The 20,640-nt window shown below is 43.2% G+C and overlaps 1 protein-coding gene across 2 annotated transcripts in view; it reads right to left on the reverse strand.

The window, feature by feature from the left end:
- The window catches only part of mxi1 (max interactor 1, dimerization protein), a 31,241-nt gene extending 11,940 nt beyond the window's left edge, over window positions 1–19,301 (reverse strand). Inside the window, exons 1-3 of one of the 2 annotated variants that reach the window (XM_010734860.3) lie at window positions 18,936–19,301; window positions 16,350–16,452; window positions 11,992–12,021 (exon numbers count right to left, since the gene is read on the reverse strand). In XM_010734860.3, the coding sequence (XP_010733162.1) occupies window positions 11,992–12,021; window positions 16,350–16,452; window positions 18,936–19,164 (362 nt within the window). In that variant the 5' untranslated portion in view covers window positions 19,165–19,301. Of the gene's footprint in view, window positions 1–11,991; window positions 12,022–16,349; window positions 16,453–16,703; window positions 17,233–18,935 lie in introns of those variants that run through there. The other variant, XM_010734867.3, reaches the window with a different exon arrangement.
- Window positions 19,302–20,640: the final 1,339 nt, after the last annotated feature.

Below are 20,640 nucleotides of genomic sequence, written 5' to 3' on the forward strand. Positions count from 1 at the left end.
GCTCGGCAGGTTGTCTTTTTAAACAAATGTGTGTGGCATGCGTTTGCATGGATTACACTGCTGCACACCTATGAAAAACAGGAGAACTCAGGTGTGCAAAATCCAAAAGGCATGACTTCCCTTTCCTCCTGAGACAATGGGGCACTTCCACTTTACCAGCATGTGTGTGTGTGTGTGTGTGTGTCTGTGTGTCTATTTAATGCATGCGTGTGTGTGTGTTCCTCTGACTTGTGTGTGATCCTGATGGGCCCCAGATGGGTACGCAGGCAGGCAGCTCCTGCCTTTGGCTTTGACATGTGAGCGAGCAGAGCAGCCGGCCCCGGGTCACTGCACCACACCTTTCCTCCTCATCCAGCCTCCGCTCTCATCCCACCTCCCCATGAATCACGTGCAGGATCCTGCTCTTTTTCTCCCAAATCCAACAACTTTGAGTCTTTTTTTTTTTGTGCTCCCTTTGCTTCAGTTCAGTTTAGTTTGAACCCAAAGCTCCGCCTCATAACACTGACAAACGCAGTCAAGTGGTTAACAATTAGCATTATAATTGGTAATAGATGTGCATTTGTATTAAAAACAAATCTGTCGTCATTTCTGTGCTGCTCTTCTTCTCACTGTAGCTGCTTCACTTGTTCATGAAATGCGTCAACCTGCCTCCGATGTGATTGAAGCGGAGTCCTTTTTAAAGAAGCACTCTGAAGCTCTCCCTGTTGGTATGGGAGAGCTGCCCACCACAGCTCTTACAGAACCTACGCACATCATGTGTACATCTCTCATCAGCGCAGCGAACAACAACAGCTCTGCACTCAGCCTCTCTCGTCCTTCTATTATCTATGCGCACACACACATAAAGAGCTCATATGCCTTTGGATGAAGGGCACCCACACCTCGCTGTACAACATGCATACACACACACACACATTCTGATACGTGATATCTCTGCAGTCAAAAACTAGAGTCAGACACGAGCTGACAAGTACCCCTTTAAATGTTTTGTCAGCATGACGTGAAACAAGTGTAAGGGCACCAACAAGCTGTCCGACATCATCAAGCTGACAGCAGCAATCAACTGCGGCAGCGACTTGAAAATATTCCAAGCGACTCTGGAGGGACAATGCAAGAGGGAAGTGCGACGATATTGCAAACAGGGCTGCTGCGTGCACAGAAAGCTTTTCAATTCTCATTTCAACACATCCTCAGTCTTGTTAAAATACCACCACACAGACTGTCTTGTCTTTTATGGTGTTGAACTGTGCGTTTAAAGGAAACTCAGGAACTTCACCAACATTTCGACTGCAGAAACGTCACATGTTCATGCTCATTTTTAAGCTGGGCCATAGTTCTTGTTATCCCCTATGAAGTCTGGCTGGCACTAGTATTCTCTGATATTAATATTAGGACTCTGTGAGACGGTAAGGAAACACAAAACTGAAATTGGTCTTATTTCTCAAAACAAGCAAAGTGTGTTTTGAATCCACCGTCAGTGATTTGCAAAATATATTTAATGACACATAAATACATACATAAAGGACTTGAGTTACTTCCTGATGTGATTATCTGATGCTAACAACATCTAATCTTCCAGTGCTCCTCCTTTACTTCCTTAACAGGGCACAGAGATGTTGTTTTGAAAGTAGTAATTATGAAAGACAGTATTTTTACGTGCTCAGATACATTCTGTTATTTTGAAGACATTACTCGAACATATTCATGTGATAAAAGAACACCTGGGCCTGAAGGGTGACACGGGGGCTGAATACTATTTTTCTTTTTCTTATATTCAGGAAACAAAAAGCAGCTGAAAACAGCACTGACAAAGCAACCTAGGTTTCTGCTTATTTTTCATTCAAAGTCCTCTGGAGCCAACACCGTTAGTGGAAGGGGGAGAAAAAAAAATTAAAAAAAATGGCTGCCCTAGATTCTTAACTTGTGAATACATAAATAATGGATAACTTCTCAGGCCATCCAAGATGTCTGACATAATTACTGGACGTGCTCTTAAAAGGGGAGGGTCAGATTTCCAGCCCAGATACCAGTCAATACACTTCACTTGGGCAAATCCCACTCTCTCAAACTCCTTTACACACACACACATACGATTTGACCTACTTCTAATACATGCTGAGGGGGAGGAAATCTGCCCCTTCACCCAGTTATTACACTAATTACACATCACCAATGACCGTCTCAGCGGTAAATCTCCTAAAGTGACGCGCAAAAGGAAAAAAACATAAATACTTCACTTTGCGAGGGAGTTCTATTGTTCTTCTTCTGTCTTACTCCTTCACCAGCTCAGAGGCTCATTTAAAAATCATGATTCAAAGTGATGACAAAGATTATCGGAGTGATTAGAGTATTCTGTAATGCAAAGCCTCATTTAAAGCAGACTAAACCATGTCCGTTGAGCACTACATCGAATCAACAGCAAATTATCTCACTGTGTGGTGGAAGGGCAATTAAATCAAACACAGACGATGTGGGAACAGATGTTTTTTCTTTCTGTTCTTCAAGCATAATTTTCCAAAACATTCCAACTCCATTATGCCACGGTTAAAAATAGCACGCATGAGGATGCTGGTCGCTTAAATGGTACAAAGGCAAAGGATCATACATAGTGAAACAACATGAGAACATGTGGCACGCTGATCCATACTCTGCAGATGGTCACATACAATATACATGGAGAGGGGCAGGGCTCAACACACACAGCAGCTCATACATTTGTTCCCCGTGATGCTTTGCTGTGAATGTAGGAGTCACCGTAGTGCAGTTATTAGATCAGGAGAATAAACGTGAACTGTGCCCTCTGCACTGAAGCCTGCCCCCATACACACGAGCATATAATGTAACACAAACACTACACAGGGAACACAACGGTTTCTCTGTGTTTGCTCCCCACCTTTGTTTACTGGCCCGCTGAGTTAACACAAAGACCAGGCTTGTTGTTCCTGCTAAAGATGCCTCTTCTAGGATTCTCTGCTTTTTATGCCCTCTGTGTGTCTCTCCTTTATGGAGGGGGAGGGGGTGTTGGTGGTGGTGGTGGTGTCATTTTGTCCTCCCTCACATGACCGCTGTGGGGTCACACAGACAAGGTCACATGTTAACCCGTACAGTCAGTGGCACCTGACTGAATGTTTTTTTTTATTGGGGAAACTACCGCTCACTAGGTTGGCTGCTGAAACGCTCATTAAAAAGAGCCAACAGCCTGGCTGCAGAACTGGCGCCGGCTGTACGTGCATCAGCCAACTACAGCTTTATTATCTGAGCTATAAATGGCAGATTGAGGAAATGACAAACGCAGATGGAGACAAGCTTATATGTTTAATAGGTCTGGATTAAGATGGCAAAGTCATCATACTGGGTCCTTCATCCTTCTTGATGAAAACTTTATGTTGATGATTTATGACTTGACAGATGGCTCTAACATCAACTCAGGGATGGCACGTGACATGTAACTTTTGTTAAAGTGGCATTAATACGCACTGGACAATGCATTGGACCTTCAGGACTTTAAATGACATTCTTGATACTAAGATGAAGATTAAAAAAAACAAAAAAAAAAACACAGGAACTGCACATCATCACTTAGTGCGGCACGTTTCTACATGCGCACGCACAAGATTAGAGCTATCTTTGCCCTACAGCAACTATAGGCTCTCTTTTTTTCCTGACAGACTGATGCTTCCCTCATCTCCTTTATGGAACACAGACAGATGGGATAGATGCAAAGAGTCAGAGCGAGATAGAGAGGGTGAGAGATATAGAGAGTGGGGGAGGAAGGGGAGTGTGTAATCTGCCCAGAAACTAGCCATGGGCATAAACGAGAGGCAGTCTGTCGGGAGTTCCGTGATGGCAAACGACTAAAATCTACTTGTCCGTTTCAAAATCCGAAATGCTTAGCCAAATACTATGAACTACTCGGAAACACACGAAAGACATGGCATGCTACGCATTGAGCACATTCATCCAAAGTAACACGAGTGTGTACATTTTATGCATGGGTGGAAACGGTGGAAATTTAACCCCTAACCCTGAAAGATTAAGCGCTATGCTTTACTCATTGAGCTACAAAGAACACGGGACCAAGTGAACTAAGCCAGTAATAACATGTTCTTTGTTTTGACAGTGACAGGTACGCTCACATGAGGCTACTTCGACTGTAAGTGTTTCTGTTAAAGCTCCACATCTTTATCCTTTGCCTGACAGTGAACATGCAACGAGGTAAGGACAGGGGACACGGAACTTTGCGTCTATTGATAGAAACACACTCGACTCTTATGGATGCTCTTTAAAAAAAAGGAAATGCTCGCACTTTGCTGCCACCAACTTCGGTATATAGCCTGTGGGCCACGTTCTAACCGTTCAATCATCCGTTGAGGGTTTTACTACACTGTCCAAACTGACAGCCAATTGTTAAGTTTGACAAACAGCCCTGAGGAATGAAGGAATGCTCATCTCTCTCCCACACACAATAACCGCTTTCTCATCTAAGGAATGAAATAATTATTAACAAGTTTTGGGATTCCATGGGAACTATGTTGGATGGTGACCCATATTCTAGTTAGAAGGCTGGAGGGAAAAACAGAAATGCAGAGGGGGCGAAAATGCATGGCTGCATGTGGGTGGATGGGTGGGTGGGAAAGGGACTTTGATATTTCTGAGCATTCAAGCAGTTGTGACCTCAATCCCAAAAAAAGAGGTTCAGCGTGTGTGGAGGAGAGAGAGTATCGTTCCGACTGGCAGTAAAGCTCACATATGGATTCGAGGCTGAAACCGCACTAGAAACTGGGGGCAATAAAATGCAAATTGGAGTTGAAAAAAATCAATTTGGACTCGCAGGAACCCAAGCCCACCCCTGCTTGACCAATCCCAAGGCCACAAGTAGTAAATAAAGTGAAACGCAGTTGATTACCAGGCAGACCAATACTGTTGTCACGCTAAATCCGCTGAAGCTACTCCAAGCCAGAAACGGCATCCGCCATGACAAATAGCAATGGCACACAGGAAGGACGGAGGACAGATTGAGGAAAGTGGAAACAGAGGAGACAGAAATAAAAAGACAAGTGAGTTTGAAAGAAAAGGGATGAAAGAATAGTGCAGCAGCAGCAGCTACAGACATAAACACGTGCTCACACACACGTACACACTCACACACACACATGCAGAGTTCACTGGAGTAGAGAGTAGGGGGGGGTGTGTTGACTGTGCGGCACGGCCAAGAGATTCTGAGGCTGAAGCCCATCACTAACACACGGATTAGTTCACACGTGCACACTGCCTTTTAATCTGCTCCACTGACAAAGGTTGGAAGGGCGCGAGAGAGGGAGAGAGACAAGAGGAAGAGGAGGAGGGACAAAGAGATAGAGTTAACGAAAGAGATAGCCAGAGCCAGAGAGGGGGGAGGGAGGGAGAGAGAGACGAATGGAGTTAGTGGGACAGAGGTGAAATGAGATAGAGGAGGGGACATGCCTTTGGGTACAAGAAACACACAACCTAGAAGTGAAACAAGCGATGTAATCAATACCAGATCATGTGACATTAATCTGCCCAACCCTTCTTGGAGGCTTTATTTCCGTTACAAGGATGGATGACATACAACGACTGACTCGAATGATTTAGTCAGCGTCTTAAACCCCCTAAGTCACCGTGGATGCCCCATCTGTCCAGCTCTCCTTCCATTCGTCCCACTGTCCTCCTTCCTGAATCTCACACAACACCACTGAGCCACTCACACCGCTTCTTACCCATTTAGCCATGTATGACACGAGGCTTTAGATTAAAACTCCAATATGGCCAGGCTCCTAAAATGGGCCTGGAGTAAAGCCAGGGAGATCCAGCCAGATGTTTGCTCTGGTAGCAGGGAGGGTGGGGTGGATGTGTGCATGTGTGCGCGCGTGTGTGTGTGTGTGCGCGCGTGAGGGGGTTGCCCTGTCAGACCACATCCTCTTATATATACATCTAGTAGAGGGTGGGGGTGGGAGAGAGAAATGCAAATATTCTACATCAATGTTTAAAACACACATTCATGTGTCCAAACACACTCACTTTCCCACTCACCTAGGTTAAACTACTTCACTAAGGCTAAGTCACTTAACCCAGTTGGCATGTCGGTCATTCCACTGGTGTTGGACTTAAGACTTAATGACATTCAGCTCGCACTGATGATGGGAGAGGATGTGAGGTAGCTGTTGTCAGAGTAAGGGGTGGGGACTTCTTTCACTGCGCCTTCATCTCATTGGTTAGACGCTAACCTCTATGATTGGTCAGAAGGCACTGGTGTTTCCCCCTTTTTCCCCAGCTGTACAGCTAAAAATAGAAGCCATAGTCAGATTTAGCCTAATTGAGTCTGTCTTGTATCTTCAGCAAGCATCGTATTTCCCCTGCTTTCCGTCTTCCTCTCTCTCTCTCTCTCTTCTTAGGGTACGGATTAAGTTAGCTCAGCTGCTAACGTGATGAGCTGAGGAAGGAAAACAGGAGCATTTCTTCCTGGAACAGTATGTAACCGCAGCCTGATCCATTCGGGACAAAGTGGGCTTATTAACAAGCCTGACACAATGCTGTTAATGGCACAGGTTGAACAACACACCATGTGGGAGGAACACTTTGCAGAACACTGCAGCACAGCCTGAACATGCAGTCCCCGTTTTAAGTTGATTGATTGATTTGAACACCTACAACAAATTGATTTCACTAAAAAATGTTCCATTTCAGTCATTCAAAATAAATAGACGCCTGCATTACCCGGACTTCAGCCTGCTGACTAAGCCCCGCATGCTCATCCGGCGTTGTTCCGTTTGGTTACACTGTCCTTCCACAGAATGCTGTGCAAATGCACTTTTGCAGGATAAGGGCACAACAAGAAGGCGCCAAGATAACATGAGTCAAAAGGTCAGAAGAGCGAGACGAGATTGGAGTGATGGGTGAGCCTTCAAGTGCAGACATCCAATCCCCTGTGTGGGGCGGTTTTACACCTATCTACAGAACATCTGTGTGGGGATGAATTTTGAGGATGTGAGGCAAAACAATGGTGACCTCTATATTTAACACTGTCTTCTACATCTGACAGCGAGTCGGTGGAAATGCCAGGACTGCACAGGTCTGCTGTCTCACTGGGAACATCTCAAGGAGCTTCAATCTCAAATTGGAACATTTCATACTGAAATTACAGCAAACGGTTAATGAATAATAAATAAGAAATGCAATGACGCTTCTCCAGATAGCATAATTTCACTGCAAAAAGAGCCTACAGGAAGTGTTGAGCTTAAACTTACATTGCAAAACTTTCTTTGATCCTTTTTGCGGTGCTTTCCCTCCTTTTTATTTGTGCGTTTCTTTAGAAAAGTGCCTCTCTTAAAAAGCTATGTGACTGGGCCCCTAATAGTGCCAATCCACAAGAACTTTCTACTGTCAGAAACCTGGCAACCCAACAGGCAGGTGCGAATGAAAGGTAAATCAATGAAGGGTAATTCACTCCTCCTCAATGTCAACTCCGAGCTACACTCCCACATGTCACTAGTGAAAACACAAGTATTCTGTCTTGGCTGAAGGAAGTATGTGCTTTTCTTTATAGGGTACTTTCACCATCTTATGAGCCAACTTAACTTTAACGCTACACAGAATATGACCTCCTCATTACAGCTGCCACACTGCTTGGTAGAGGAGGCGGATATCTGGCTACAGCCACAATTTGTCATCATCTGAGTGTTTCTTGGTGGCTGGCCCCACCCCGATACTGGCTCATGTCTCACTGTGTTAATTATATGACGGAAATGCTCACAGTGCACACACTGACACAATGGGAAGTGAGGATCTGGCTTGGGTGCTGCTCAACACTTCCTCTTAGTCAGGTGTGTTTGACCTATCCTTCTGCTCATCCCATCAGCCTGTCAATTACTTCCTTGTCCTCTGACACAGTCGTTAGCTAAGCCAAAGTCAAGCTACGCTATCGAGAAACCAGCAATGGGTAGCCTGCGAAAGGGGGGGGTGAGAACCAGCACGTGTGCGCGCTCTAGCTGAGCTCACCAGACCAAAGATCAAGTCCCTTAAGCTGCTTTTCTGAGCCAAGAAAAGCTTACAAGTCGTCACATTGGTCCGAACAAATGGTCCCAGTTTCAGGCCCTGCAGCAAAGCATGAGAATAGGTTGCACTCACTGTGAAGTCAACAGAAAGGCTGGTGAAGCAGTTTGGCTTTCTTTGTGGAGCATCAGTACAGCCAGAAAAAATGTAGCTAGGCTTATTCATGTTTGACTACTCATCCGGCCCCAAGGCTGGAACAACAGTACTGAATTCATAGCTTAGAAAGAATGGGAATACATGAAGGGCTTCAATCCCAACAAAGTTATGACAAAAAATGTGACACCTTTTCTAGTGATATTCAGTGGTGAGTTTAACGTCTTGCCTGAAGTGAATTTAGTAAAACTACTTTCTATCAGAAGGTCTGTAGTTCTAACAGCTACAGTCTAAAGGAAACCGTATACTAACATGCTCATATACCAAAAGACAGAAAGCATATCACACCCAGACGCATACAAAACAAAAACCTGACAGTTGCAAATGAGGCAAAACTATCTTCACTTACCATTTCACATACCACTGAGCCACAACAAATCCCAAGAGGGCAGACCTCACGGATGTCCCTCACACGCCACCCAAGGACAACAGGCTTCCAAGTCTAATGGGCAAGACCGAGCCTTTTTAATATTCCACAGGCGCAAACCGAAAGGTGTTTAACACACACTGTTTACCCAACTTCACCATAAAGAATCAAGCAGAAAAGCTAATATTGCTTCCACTGCCTGGACACTGAAGGGGAAATCATTTGCCATGTGTATTATAAAGTCTGGCCCTGATAAACATTGTTAAAATGAATAGGTCGCAGTGGTGGAGGAGGAGGGTAAATGATAAGTGACAGTTCTTGTGGATTTATTGTAGCAAGTAAAAGCCTGTTGTATTGATTTTCCATAATCAGAGTCATCATCCAAAAGAGAAGGAAAAACAACTGGTGAAATAACAACAGAATTAAACTCTGAATACCTTAGTTGGTAATGAAAAACGCTATGACAAACAAGGATCACCCAACAACTAACCTGAGCTGAGGAATTTATCATCATGTTTAAAAGAAAAAGGACTAATAAGCGGGAGGCTGCGAGATCAAAGGGGTGGAACGGCAACGTGCCGGCATACAAGGCTTTTTACTGTTAAACCCTACTAAGGCAGTGTAATTTAGTAGTGACATGTGGAAGTAAAATAGGGCTGTTAGGAGGTACATGATCAAAGCAGCAGAACCACCACGTTATCTGGTCCCGCTGCACAGTGTGAGCATCTGGAATGTGTTTTTTTTTTTTTCACCCCATCCTCTTTCTGTCCCTTTTATCTGCGTCCTGTGGTCTCAGCTATCACGACGAGTCGACTTGTCACAGAGGTTATCAAGACCTGTGGTAGCCATGCAAGGCAAATCGTCTCACTGGTGGCAGATAAATAGGGTTGATAAGTCTTTTAAAAAAAAACGGTCCCAGTCTGGCTGGACCATAAGGGAGCAACCTCCAATTTACAAGACTTGGAAGTCTGCTGAGATGGAACGAAAGCTGCTGCTGCTGTAGAATCATGGTATAAGCCTGACACACTTGGGTGAACAACTATGCCTGATACATATAGCTAACAGTGAGGCATGCGCTTATAGGGAATTGGATTAACCGCTGGCTAAAAAAAAGGGGGGATTATAAACGATTCTGACTTTAAGAGTGCTTCTAAAAAGATGGATTAACATTTCAATTTTTTCCCTTTTCTTTGCTAATGAAAATTCAAATTAGCCACGTCCTGGTCAACTACAAACAACACCATGCTCACTGTGTCTGCTGTAAAAGCGTTGGTAGGGGGGAACAAGGTATCGGTATCTGGATTTGGTTCTGTCCAGGACGACCTGTTCCCAGCCTGATTTGTCCTGCTGCGGCTCTCTTTTTGAAGCCCCCTTTTATACAGCCTGTTCAAGACAAGATTGTCGTTATTCTGCTTTGCTGTTCTCCATAAAAAAAAGGTACAAAGACAGAACTGGGGTAGTTATTGTTGTTCTGTTGCTCTGAGCCAGCAGTGGAGGTAGTAATAGTGCCAAATCGTTGTCTGTGTAAAAGGGGGAACCAGCAGGACGGGTCGCATGTGTGCGTAGTGAGTGTGTGGTGAAATAAAAAGGGGCAGAAAGGTACAGTGAATTTAGATGCTGATGCACTCTGGCTTTAAATGTACAGTGTAGGTTACAGTTTGCAAGTGAATACACTTACACTACACTGTAGCTTCTCAAGTACAAAGTAAATCTCCCGTGTGTTGTTTCCCCATTTGCTGAAGTAGCGTTGCTATGATGATCGGCTCCACCGACATTCAGCCTCTTCTGCTTCTGGAACGGTGGCAAGCTATCTAAAATTAAACACTGGGGTGGCATTATGCCGCCGTTGTTTGGTTTAATGTCAAAAAGGACGTTGTAATGACGGGCACTCTTTACCATGCTGTTGGAGGATCTCTGTGTAAAAGGGGCTTGTGTCTGAACGGTCAAGCAAGGTGGAGCCAGAAAGAAGAGATTCTCGTGGAGGGAATGAAAACACTGATGCAAATCTAATGCTGTCAAATGCACAAATGAGAGTGTAGTCTATTTTTACATTTGGCTAGATCAGTTTTATTATGCATGGAGTTTAATTTCCCTTAATTAAATTATCTCTCTAATGGTTCATAACTCTGCAGTAACCATAATTCAGTGCTATGCCACCATCTAGAATCAGCCCTTCTGTTCTGCCATCTACAGCTCTACACTACTCTGCTCAGATTGGCAGAGATGACTATAGGCCATAAATGGCCACAGGAACAGGCCATACTACAAAGTGTCTGGCTGCGAGAATGTGGAAGGAGTGACGAAAACAGCCTTCACACTGTGTTGTAGGAACAAATATCTGAGCAGCTCCTTTGAAATGTATTTGTGTGGGTGGTGCACTGAAAAACAGCACAACCCCGCATGTGTGCCGCAATCTGCCGAGGCCGGTCAGTTGACCGGCTGGCCTTGTGTGGCATCACATATGAACACCAAGATGACACATCAACTCTTGTCTATATTTAACTCGCTGGACGCCTCTCCTTCCAATGTTCCCATTCTTTTAGATGAGGCTGCCAGGGAGAATGGCAAAGAAAAACAGACCGAGGTGATATGTAATTACACTGAATGGATCCAACCTCCCACATCCTTTCATTGTACCCACACCCTCAGAGATAATGAAATGGAAGGCAGGTTTTTTTTTCCATTTACCATAAATCCTGCAAGTCTAGCCACTCTTATTTATGGTGTCGAAAAAAAACCTTTGCAGCTTGACTCCTGGAGTCTGCAAAGTCGCAGTGCATAAACACCGGTAAGCACCCTATGTGGGTGGTGAACTCAATCTGATAAGGGCTTCTAAGAAACCAGTTTCTGCTCTCTTCAGAAGACGGTGTGGTAAACCATCACAAGCCAAGGTCTCCCTGAATACCCCATATTTCTTCCACTGAAGATACTATCTTTAATGCAGAGATATAATTCAGTTTAGAACTATGTTCAGGCTAGAAAGCTACTGAAAGGATATTTTGTTCAGATATAGGACCGACTTTGTTGCAACTACTGCACCAATCAAAAAACATCTTCACATCAAAACACGCACTGAACCTTTGACTTAAGTTCCAGCTCTGCCTGCATGCATCCTTTCCTCCCTGTTAGTCCGACAACCAAGATGTTGCACAACTCTAAATAGGTGAGAAAGAGAAGGTTGTCTTTAACTGGACACAACTGGGTCACCTCTTACTTTTGGTTTTAAGGACCTGTTGAAGAGGAAGTGCTTACTTGACAAAGGGAAAAAAAAACATTGTGGGGCAAAATGAAAGTAGGCCATGGTGGACTTGTTCACATGTCAGGACAGGGTGTGCACGTGCCTGCAGGCTGTGCTCTGTGATTTGAAGGTGAAATGTTTTGAAATTTTAATGCCAACTTACCTATTCTTCTCCAGCTCATTATGTGTGGACCTGCAAAGACAGAAAGCAGAAGTTGTTGAATAAAGAGCAAATGTAGACCTTTGTATCTCAACAAGTAAAAGTATACACTGGCAGTATCTGTTCCCCCTGAAAAAGCAATTAACTGAGTTTGGGGAGATATGGTGTAAGATAATAACTTAATGAGCTAGCCAAACAGGGGCCGAAAGAGGCCCAGTAAATCACCATGTCAAATTAGATTTATGAATCTATTAATGAATCCCAAATGAGACCAACTCTAGGTCCAGTGCAGTGGAGCCTTTACACCAACAAACGTCATCGTGACAACCAGGCATTCCCCGAGGCATTACACAGTCTCAATAATGCACAGCACAACTCTGGGAAGATGTAGAGAGTGTGTGTTTGTGTGCGTGTGTGCGTGTGCACGTGCTTCTGGGTTGGTGCACCCACACACTCACCCTGTGCATGCAGCAGTCAGGGTTCAGTGCTCTGTTAATAATGTAAAGTGAATCAGCTGGTTCCTAAGAGTCTCTTTGTGTGGCAACATACTGAAGGGAGACAAGACGTCCTTCCTGATGCTTAAATGGCCAAGTTCCCATCCACATAAACTGGGGTAAGGAGGGGGTGAACTCGGTGGACCTCTCCTAAGTCATGTACACTTCCGTATATTGCGGGTTATCAATATTGCTCGACAAGTTTTATATTATTACTGAGCTCGGCTGACAAAACCGCCATCTTGTTATTACAGAAACAGGAAATATGGAAAAAGGGGAGATAAGAATGGCGGAGGAAGGAGGTAGAGCGGGATAAGACAGAGGGACTGAGGCTGAGGTTCAGTGTGTAAAAATGTGGGCCTGCTGCAAAAGAATTTTTTTATCGAGTTTAATTATTTACACCAATAAAAACACCACATGTCTCTATCTGAACACATTCATGTTCATGCAGTTGGGTATGCAAGACTGGATGTTAAGTCAAGTGTTCCAGTGTATTTGATTTAACATGACATGATAGTCTATGGCCAGGTTGAGTGGCTGCTATTACAGCAAAACACAGGGCTCACAAGTAAGCCGGTCTGGGTCACTTCCTGAAAACCTGTGAGAACCTAAGTGCTCACACATACACTGCTGACAGGTTACTTTCATATTTTACAACCCTCCACAGTAGTCATGTGTGGCTGCGCTGTTCAGCCAAGCAGTCACACATAAAAAATTACAAACTGATAAATCTAAACCAGCTTGATGTCTTCTGTTTGGCTACCATAACGCTGTCATCTTTAAAATTGGCTTGCAGTTCCAAAATAATTTCTCTGTCTGGGAAACAAAAGTCACAGCCTTGTGTTCAATGCAGCTTTTTATCTACATATATAATTACTGTCTAATGGTAGTGGGTCCACTGAAATCTGTAACTGTGAGTCAGAGCAATAGTTTTGCTGAAAGAGGATGAATAATTTGGAGCGCATAATCTGCGTCATCCGCTGTCACTGTGTCTGTGTTGCTTAGAAACCCCCATCCCGATCTGTAATCTTTTCCAAACTCTGAGAATTTCACTACTATCTGATTCGGTGTGCAATAATGTTTTTTTTTTGGTTTTTTTTGGCTGATTATCACTTTTAAACCATGACTGCCTAATCTTGAAAATGACTGCAGAGAATGAAAGAACGGAGTGTCATCAGAGATACAAATGTTTCAAAGTTTAAAATGCTGGTAATAACACAGAGAAAGACAGAACATTATGTGAAAATCCAAATTATTTTTCCCATAGAGAAATAACTTTAGAACTGGGAGTCCATTTTAGGGCAATGCTGTTACACTGTCTATTACAATGAGGCAGGCGTTTGGTCAGCCCTGATCCATAATCTCTCTCACACACACACACACACTACATCTTGATACCTAAGATTGTCAGGATACTAGAATCTTAAATTTGATACAATACCAATATTTAAAAAATGATACTCTCGATATCTCTTTAAATACTACAGCAAAAAAGAAGTCCTGGCTCACATGTTGTACATCAGGTTGTAGATCTGTGTGCTTTTTTTAAATTTTTTTTTTAGCTTCCGCACCTTCAATGATCGGATCATATCGTATTAAACACGTTGTATTGCAAAAGTGTTTATTGAAGTATCAATAGACAACCTTCATGGCAACGGTCATAAAGATTAATTTATGTTCATGACAGTGTCATGTCAATCTTATGCACACTCGTTCAAATAAAGTGATACCAATCAATCCCATTGGTTTTTATCATCGCAAACAAATCCATTTCGCTGCCTCCTAAATCAGATATCTGCCCGTGCGGAGCTCAACAACAATGCAACACAGATTATAAACTGGCTCAAGGCCACACACACACACACACACACACATATAACTGCAGCACACTTCCTTCTCTAGTATGTGTGCAAGCATGTATGCATGTTAATGCACGCACAGAGTGGGTCAAGGAGATAAAGCAACCCTTCTATAAACGGTACGGTAGGCAAGAGAGGACAGAGTCAGATAAGCCCATCACTTTAAGCCTCAACACGCCACCAAGAAGGTGACTGCAGCTGGAGCAAGCTACTGCCAGCCAGCAAACTGTGTTTAAAGAAATGCACTGTTACGGTTATTCTAATTACTGTATCATCATAATTTCAAGAAACTCGGTTTAACATTCATTTTGGAGCTTCCTCAGAGTTATTTTAAGCGAGTGATGAACAGAAGGAAAGAACAGGAGGTGTCAGTACTGTATGCTCTCATTTAGAAAAATACTCATCTCTTTTTATCACTGAGAACGCACACATAGGAGATAATGTAGCTGTGAGTTGTAGATGTTCTGTTCGAGCCTCTCTGTCTGAGGCGTGCTGCTTTTACCTCTGCGGAAATTGTAATCTTGCCAGGTGAAAATGGCTCACAACTTTGAGTAATTAGCAAGAATTCTCACCTAAGTCAGCAGGCCATAAATAGGGTGGTTGAATAAAAGTAGACTGCTAATGACGCAGACATGTGCCCCATCAGTGACCCTGGCAGCATTAGGGATCTCCAAATAATGCTGTTTTGTTGGTTTGCAAGATGTGCAATTCCGGTGGGAATGAAACAGAACTGCATCACAACATGAGGATGGGAAATGGTGTTAAAATACTAAATGGTGTTACCTCACTGAGTGAGTTGTGAACACGTCTCTGTAGAGAGCAGAAACAAATATCATTCTTCTTGGTGTCACATTTGTGTGCTTTAAAAAAAAAAAACCTTCCTGCTCATTCGAAGGCCAAAACTGAGCCACGAAAAAGCTTTTAGTTTGGAGGATTTTCATTTGACAATGAAGAGGATATTGATCCGAAACACAATTATTCTACATGCTCGTGAGGAATTTCCTCTGATTCTTTGGAAGCTTTACGCACACGACCTCAGACCTATATATGATCATGACTGTTGCCATGCAGAACAGGCAGCGTTCTGCGCTCATGATGAGTAATGCGCAGTTCCTGTTTGTGGCCCGCTCTTGCATTAATATTAAAAGGCTCAGAGACAGAGACAGAGAGACAGAGAGAGAGATAGAGGGGCTTGTGTTTGATATAGGACTGTCAATAGACAATAGATTAATGTAAGCAGCCTAACACCAAGAAAAAACACAATGCCAGTGGGTCTTAACTTGGAAGATTCTCATCTGTTTCTCCTACAACGAAACCCAAGTTTCTGCATTGTGCTTTAATCTTTGTGGCAGCAAATGAAGTGATTACCAGACAGTGTTGCATCCAGCTACAGAATAGACTATTAAACATATGTTCCACAGCACACATCAACACCTTGTGTGCTTGATGGTGCATACAAAAAGAGGAAATAAAATGACTAGTGCAGACATGCTCTCTTTTTTTTTTTCTTTTTTTTTCAGGATATACTAAAAAGGTGAGACAGCAAATTACTGTCTACTCTAAACATCATTAGTCCTGAAAAAGGCACCACGTATTCACCTTTGGATGTCTGCAAACAACAACAGCCATAAATAGCAGCTTCCCCCCTTTAGGGCAAAAGACAAAACTAACCCTCTCTCCCACAGTGTAAAATACATTTGTCACGAGGAGGAAATGAGCATGACTACCAACAAAAAACATAGAAAAACATTTGAAGACAAGCAAAAGGCCATGGTGTTTTTTGTGAAACCAGGGGTGAGAGAAAACTCACAACATAACAAGTGACTTTTTTTCGTTTCTTTTGAAGCCGTCACTTTCACAATGATCCCTTACCCTCAGCCACTGCAGTCCGCTTGACAATCAGCTGATAGAAAGCTAGCAGAGCCGCTGGTGCTTAAAGCAAGTGCACGGCATCGTCAATCAAAACTACAGCAACAACTGAAACAGGAGTCATCGGAGATAATCTTACCTATTGTGGTTACTGCTGAACTTCTTATTTCGGAATTTTCTTTGCCTCTGGTAGTTTGTGTTCTGATTTGACGGAAATGTCGAAGCATATCCGTGTTCACACTCTGTTGAGAGACAATTTGTGGTTAACGGTTAGCCAAGTTTGGACACAATACACAATCGTTTAAGGTTGACGTGAACATGTACACGTCTGTGACTGTCTTTACTCTACACCAGATAAAATCTGCTGACAGCACTTCCTTTTTCTGGTGTTTACTGTACAAAAACACACACACACACATCCACCTATGTTGGAAGCAGATGTTTAAAGGCGCCTACTCCTCAGCTTCACACACATTTAAACACACGTATTCACCTCTTTCTTTCCTTTCAAGATACTCCGCGGCTTCCAGTAACCGTTGGATGTTTATCAACTGAACCGCCGTCATTCTTCCCTGAGGCTAGCTGCCGTTGACGTTAGCTTCGGTTTAACGGGACGTTAGCTTCGCAAACGGCAGCAACGACAGGTCGCGTTTGACAGTGTGTCGGTTATTACTGCACTGAATTGTACTTATTTCTAAATTAAAAACGTCGTGTTGTCAGTGTCTTCGCTGGCTCATCAGCACTCTTTGTCGAAATGACGGGGGAAAAAAAAAAAAAAAAGTGTTTCCAAGCTGGCAAGCTACAGCCAATCCTTGCCAGGTTTCGTTGTTAGAAAATGTTTAAAACCAGTGTATCAAAGTATTAAAAGTTCGTAGGAAACACGATATTATTAAAAATTCTTAAAAATTGATAAAAATAAATTAAAAAAAAAATTCCCCCGAGGGAGCCCAGAGCCAGCAAAGTGCCTGCTGCTGCTCGTTTGCTCTCCTCTCCTGTTTGTTTACCTAGCTGCACAGCTGAGGGGCGGGGACCCAGAGGAGGAGAGGCCGGTCTGAACGCGGTGAATTCTGGGAAACCGAGTCTTCTGGAGCATTTATAAAAAATACTGTCAAACATTTAAAATATTCAGAATTTTCACGATTTAGCCTGCCTTGACTATGATTTACTGAGTAAAACATTGTTGGTTATGATGAATTAACTATAATTGAGTTTAAAAGGCATCTGTGGGACAGCACTATAGTCCGCAGGTCAACAAACATGATGTGATTATTATTCTTGTGATGTTTTATCGAGACTTTTGCTGCTATTGATGACAATGAAGAAAAATACTGTTGGAATATATGATAATAATGAAGTATCCACAGTTGTTTTAGATAACAGGCCTGTTGTACTGTAATGATTTTTTTTGCAAAAGTCTAAACTAATTAGGTCATCAATCATTGATGGATCGATTGGAGCACTTATTTGATATGTTGCCGACAAAACACAAATACTAACTGTGTGTTATTTTATTCCTCTGGCAGTCATTCGACCCAGTCTCCTTCTCTCTGCAAAGAAAAACCCTACATATCCCATGATTCACCAGGCCGGTGGGGGTGTACTTGCCGGCTGAAGCCAGGCCCAGCAACACATGACGTCGCTACCGACCGGGTGTCTGATTGGCGGATAGCTTTGACAGGCGTCGTGGGTTGAGCACGCTCCTGACCAACCGCAGAGGAGCTTTGCGCCATGTGGAAACCAGTGCCGCACGCCCACAAATAGCAGGAAGCAAACAATCGAGAGAGGAGCCGTGCCGCTGCGCTCTGCTGCTGCAAAATTCCCACGTTACATTATAATAGATGATATCACTCAAAGGACTTTTGCAACGCGCATCAGCGACACATGCTCTAAATTTTCTGCACAAAACAGCACGCATACGAGTAGATGCATGTGGAAACGATGATGAGGGGGGAAAAAAACAGCTTATTTCCCAATGTCTTTAAATCATGACTCGTTAAAAGGAAACGATGACATCATTAGGGTGATATTTGTGTTTTGAAAAGTCGCTTTTAATATTTTTGTCATTAAAGATGATCAACCACGCAGGTCTATTTGCAGTTTAAGAGATCATGCCATCTGCAATCGACCCTATATCGAGTTGGCTAAATCCTAGAAATTATAAACAAGCAAATTAAAACACCCAGGCCAGACATTGTAATGTTTTATGAGTGCCCGAGTCACCATCCAGCCGTGTCCTCTGCGTATTATCTATAAAGTTTCAGGTTTTTTCGATCGAGTCTTGCGGGGGAACAATGACATCATCCTAAACTGAGTTGGAGGGCGCTGCAATGTGGTCAGATTTATCATATCGGAGAGGTAGCCAACACGCACACCCACACACCCAGTCATTATGTCATATTGCTTTATCTATGCTGTAGGGAAAAATAAGAGACTCCTGGGCTGAGAGTTGTGCAGGCGCAGAGCGACGCATAGTGCTCTAACATGCAGATAATACAGGTTTAAAAATAGTCCAGAGAATAAATGAAAGCACATCATGTTTATACTCTGCTAGAACTGCAACGAGTGCATCGCTCATATTAGTCTGGCTGTGCTTTTTAGCAGCCAGTGGTGCTTAGTTGAATGAACTCAGCCCTTTGTTGTCTGAGTCTGTTGACAATGAAGTCTTGTTTTCCTGAAATTCAGAGGCAAATGAAAAAAGGATCAAACGCAGCACAAATAAACTCACTTCCGTCCTTCCTGTCGGCGCTCTCAAGAAACCTAGCAGCCTCCAGCAAAACTTGTACATTTTTCAGAAAAGTGTTGATCTGCTCCATGTGGGAGTCTTTGGAGTTGAAGACGTCATTGAAAGGGCAACTAGACATCTCGAAATCTTGCTGATCCAAGAGAGACGCCTCGGAATCAAAGAAGAACTCCTCACTCTTCAAACTTCTTCTTTGCGTCTCACTTTTGGCCATTTTTTGTCTCTTAGTTTGTGCTGGCTTCTGTTCTGGCGACGTGCTGAGCGCAGTAAACAGTGAGGCAGCTACCAGTGGATGCTGCTCTTGTCAGATGGTTCCTCTTTTCCTTTTTTCTTTTTTATGAATGCGGGGTGTTTAATGTGGAGCAGTGGCCAATGTCAGTAGATGGTGGTGCATGGGAAAACCAGAGCCCGGCCCCCCTCTGTCTGAGGAGTCCGCATGGTCCTTGTGCCCGTCGACAGAGCACTCTGTTGCGTCTATACAGATTATAAAAGACAACAAATAGCCAAAATACAAACATGTCAGCGTGGCATTAAAATTGCACAGTGTAGTATGCTTTCTGTCGATTACTAAGTAGTAATCGTGGTGTAAAGTAGCAAAAGTAGTAGTAATAGGTGGCACAAGTGTTATAGCAGCATTATTGTATTGGTAGTATTTATTCTAGTACTGTTACTGTACTGGTATTTTACTTAAAGTAGGCAATAGATGTAAAAAAAAGAAAAAAAAGATGTAGTCCATAGTGCTTAGAAGTTAAAAATATATATATTTATAGCATCACTGTTATTTTTCTACCATAAAATTATTTTGATGCTTTACTGACACGCAATCAAGTAATTAATGTCTCTGTCATTTGCACTCTGTGTTTCCCGTTTCTGCACTATGTAGCTGTGCTCCAGGTACGATTGCTCATGAGAAGTACATAATGCTTTATGGCACTAAGTCACTCACCGCCAAGTTTTTTTCAGCTTTCCCTCTGATGTGCTCTGGTTGCTGCACATCAACATGTGATTTACAGTTTCCTGTTGGTCAGTAAAATGCTGCAAAATATAGTTGCCGTTAGCTAATATTAGCTCAGTTTGTTAGCTGGGCCGTCTGGACTGTGAGCTCAGAGCGCTAGGGTAGTGTTAGTGTTCGTACCACAACAGCAAGTGTTTGGACCACTGGGAAGAGGAGGTTTTCAGGCCTGGGCGTGGGCAAATGCTAACATGAGGAGAGATGGTGTTGGGCAAGTGGGTAATGTAACCAGGCTTAGCAGCCTCTATGGTCAGAATGGCAGAGGCAAAAAGGACCACTGATAGAGAAAGAAAGAAAGAAAGAAAGAAAGAAAGAAAGAAAGAAAAGGAGACAGTGTTAGGTTGCTACAGAACAGACCCAAAAGCAGACTTGGAAGAGTTTCAAACATGGGGTTTATTGAATAGAGTTGAGTAGTGGTTTGGTTGCAGGTGAGTCAGATTGGCAGCTGGTGATGATGGCCACTTCCAGGGAGAGAAGACAAACACGACACTAGACTATGACATACAGTGACAGAGCTTTCGGCAGAAGACTTTTAGTTGTTGGCGAGAACTTCGTACAACAAAAGGCTGAAAGACAGATGCCAAGTTGTGCTTCTTGCTGTTGGACTAGTAAGAAATATTAGCTGGCTGCTATGTCTTGTATTGTTGCACTTGCTTGATGTTTGGCTGTTAGCAAAGT

Source organism: Larimichthys crocea, chromosome X, assembly GCF_000972845.2.
Source record: "Larimichthys crocea isolate SSNF chromosome X, L_crocea_2.0, whole genome shotgun sequence".
NCBI lineage: Eukaryota > Metazoa > Chordata > Actinopteri > Sciaenidae > Larimichthys > Larimichthys crocea.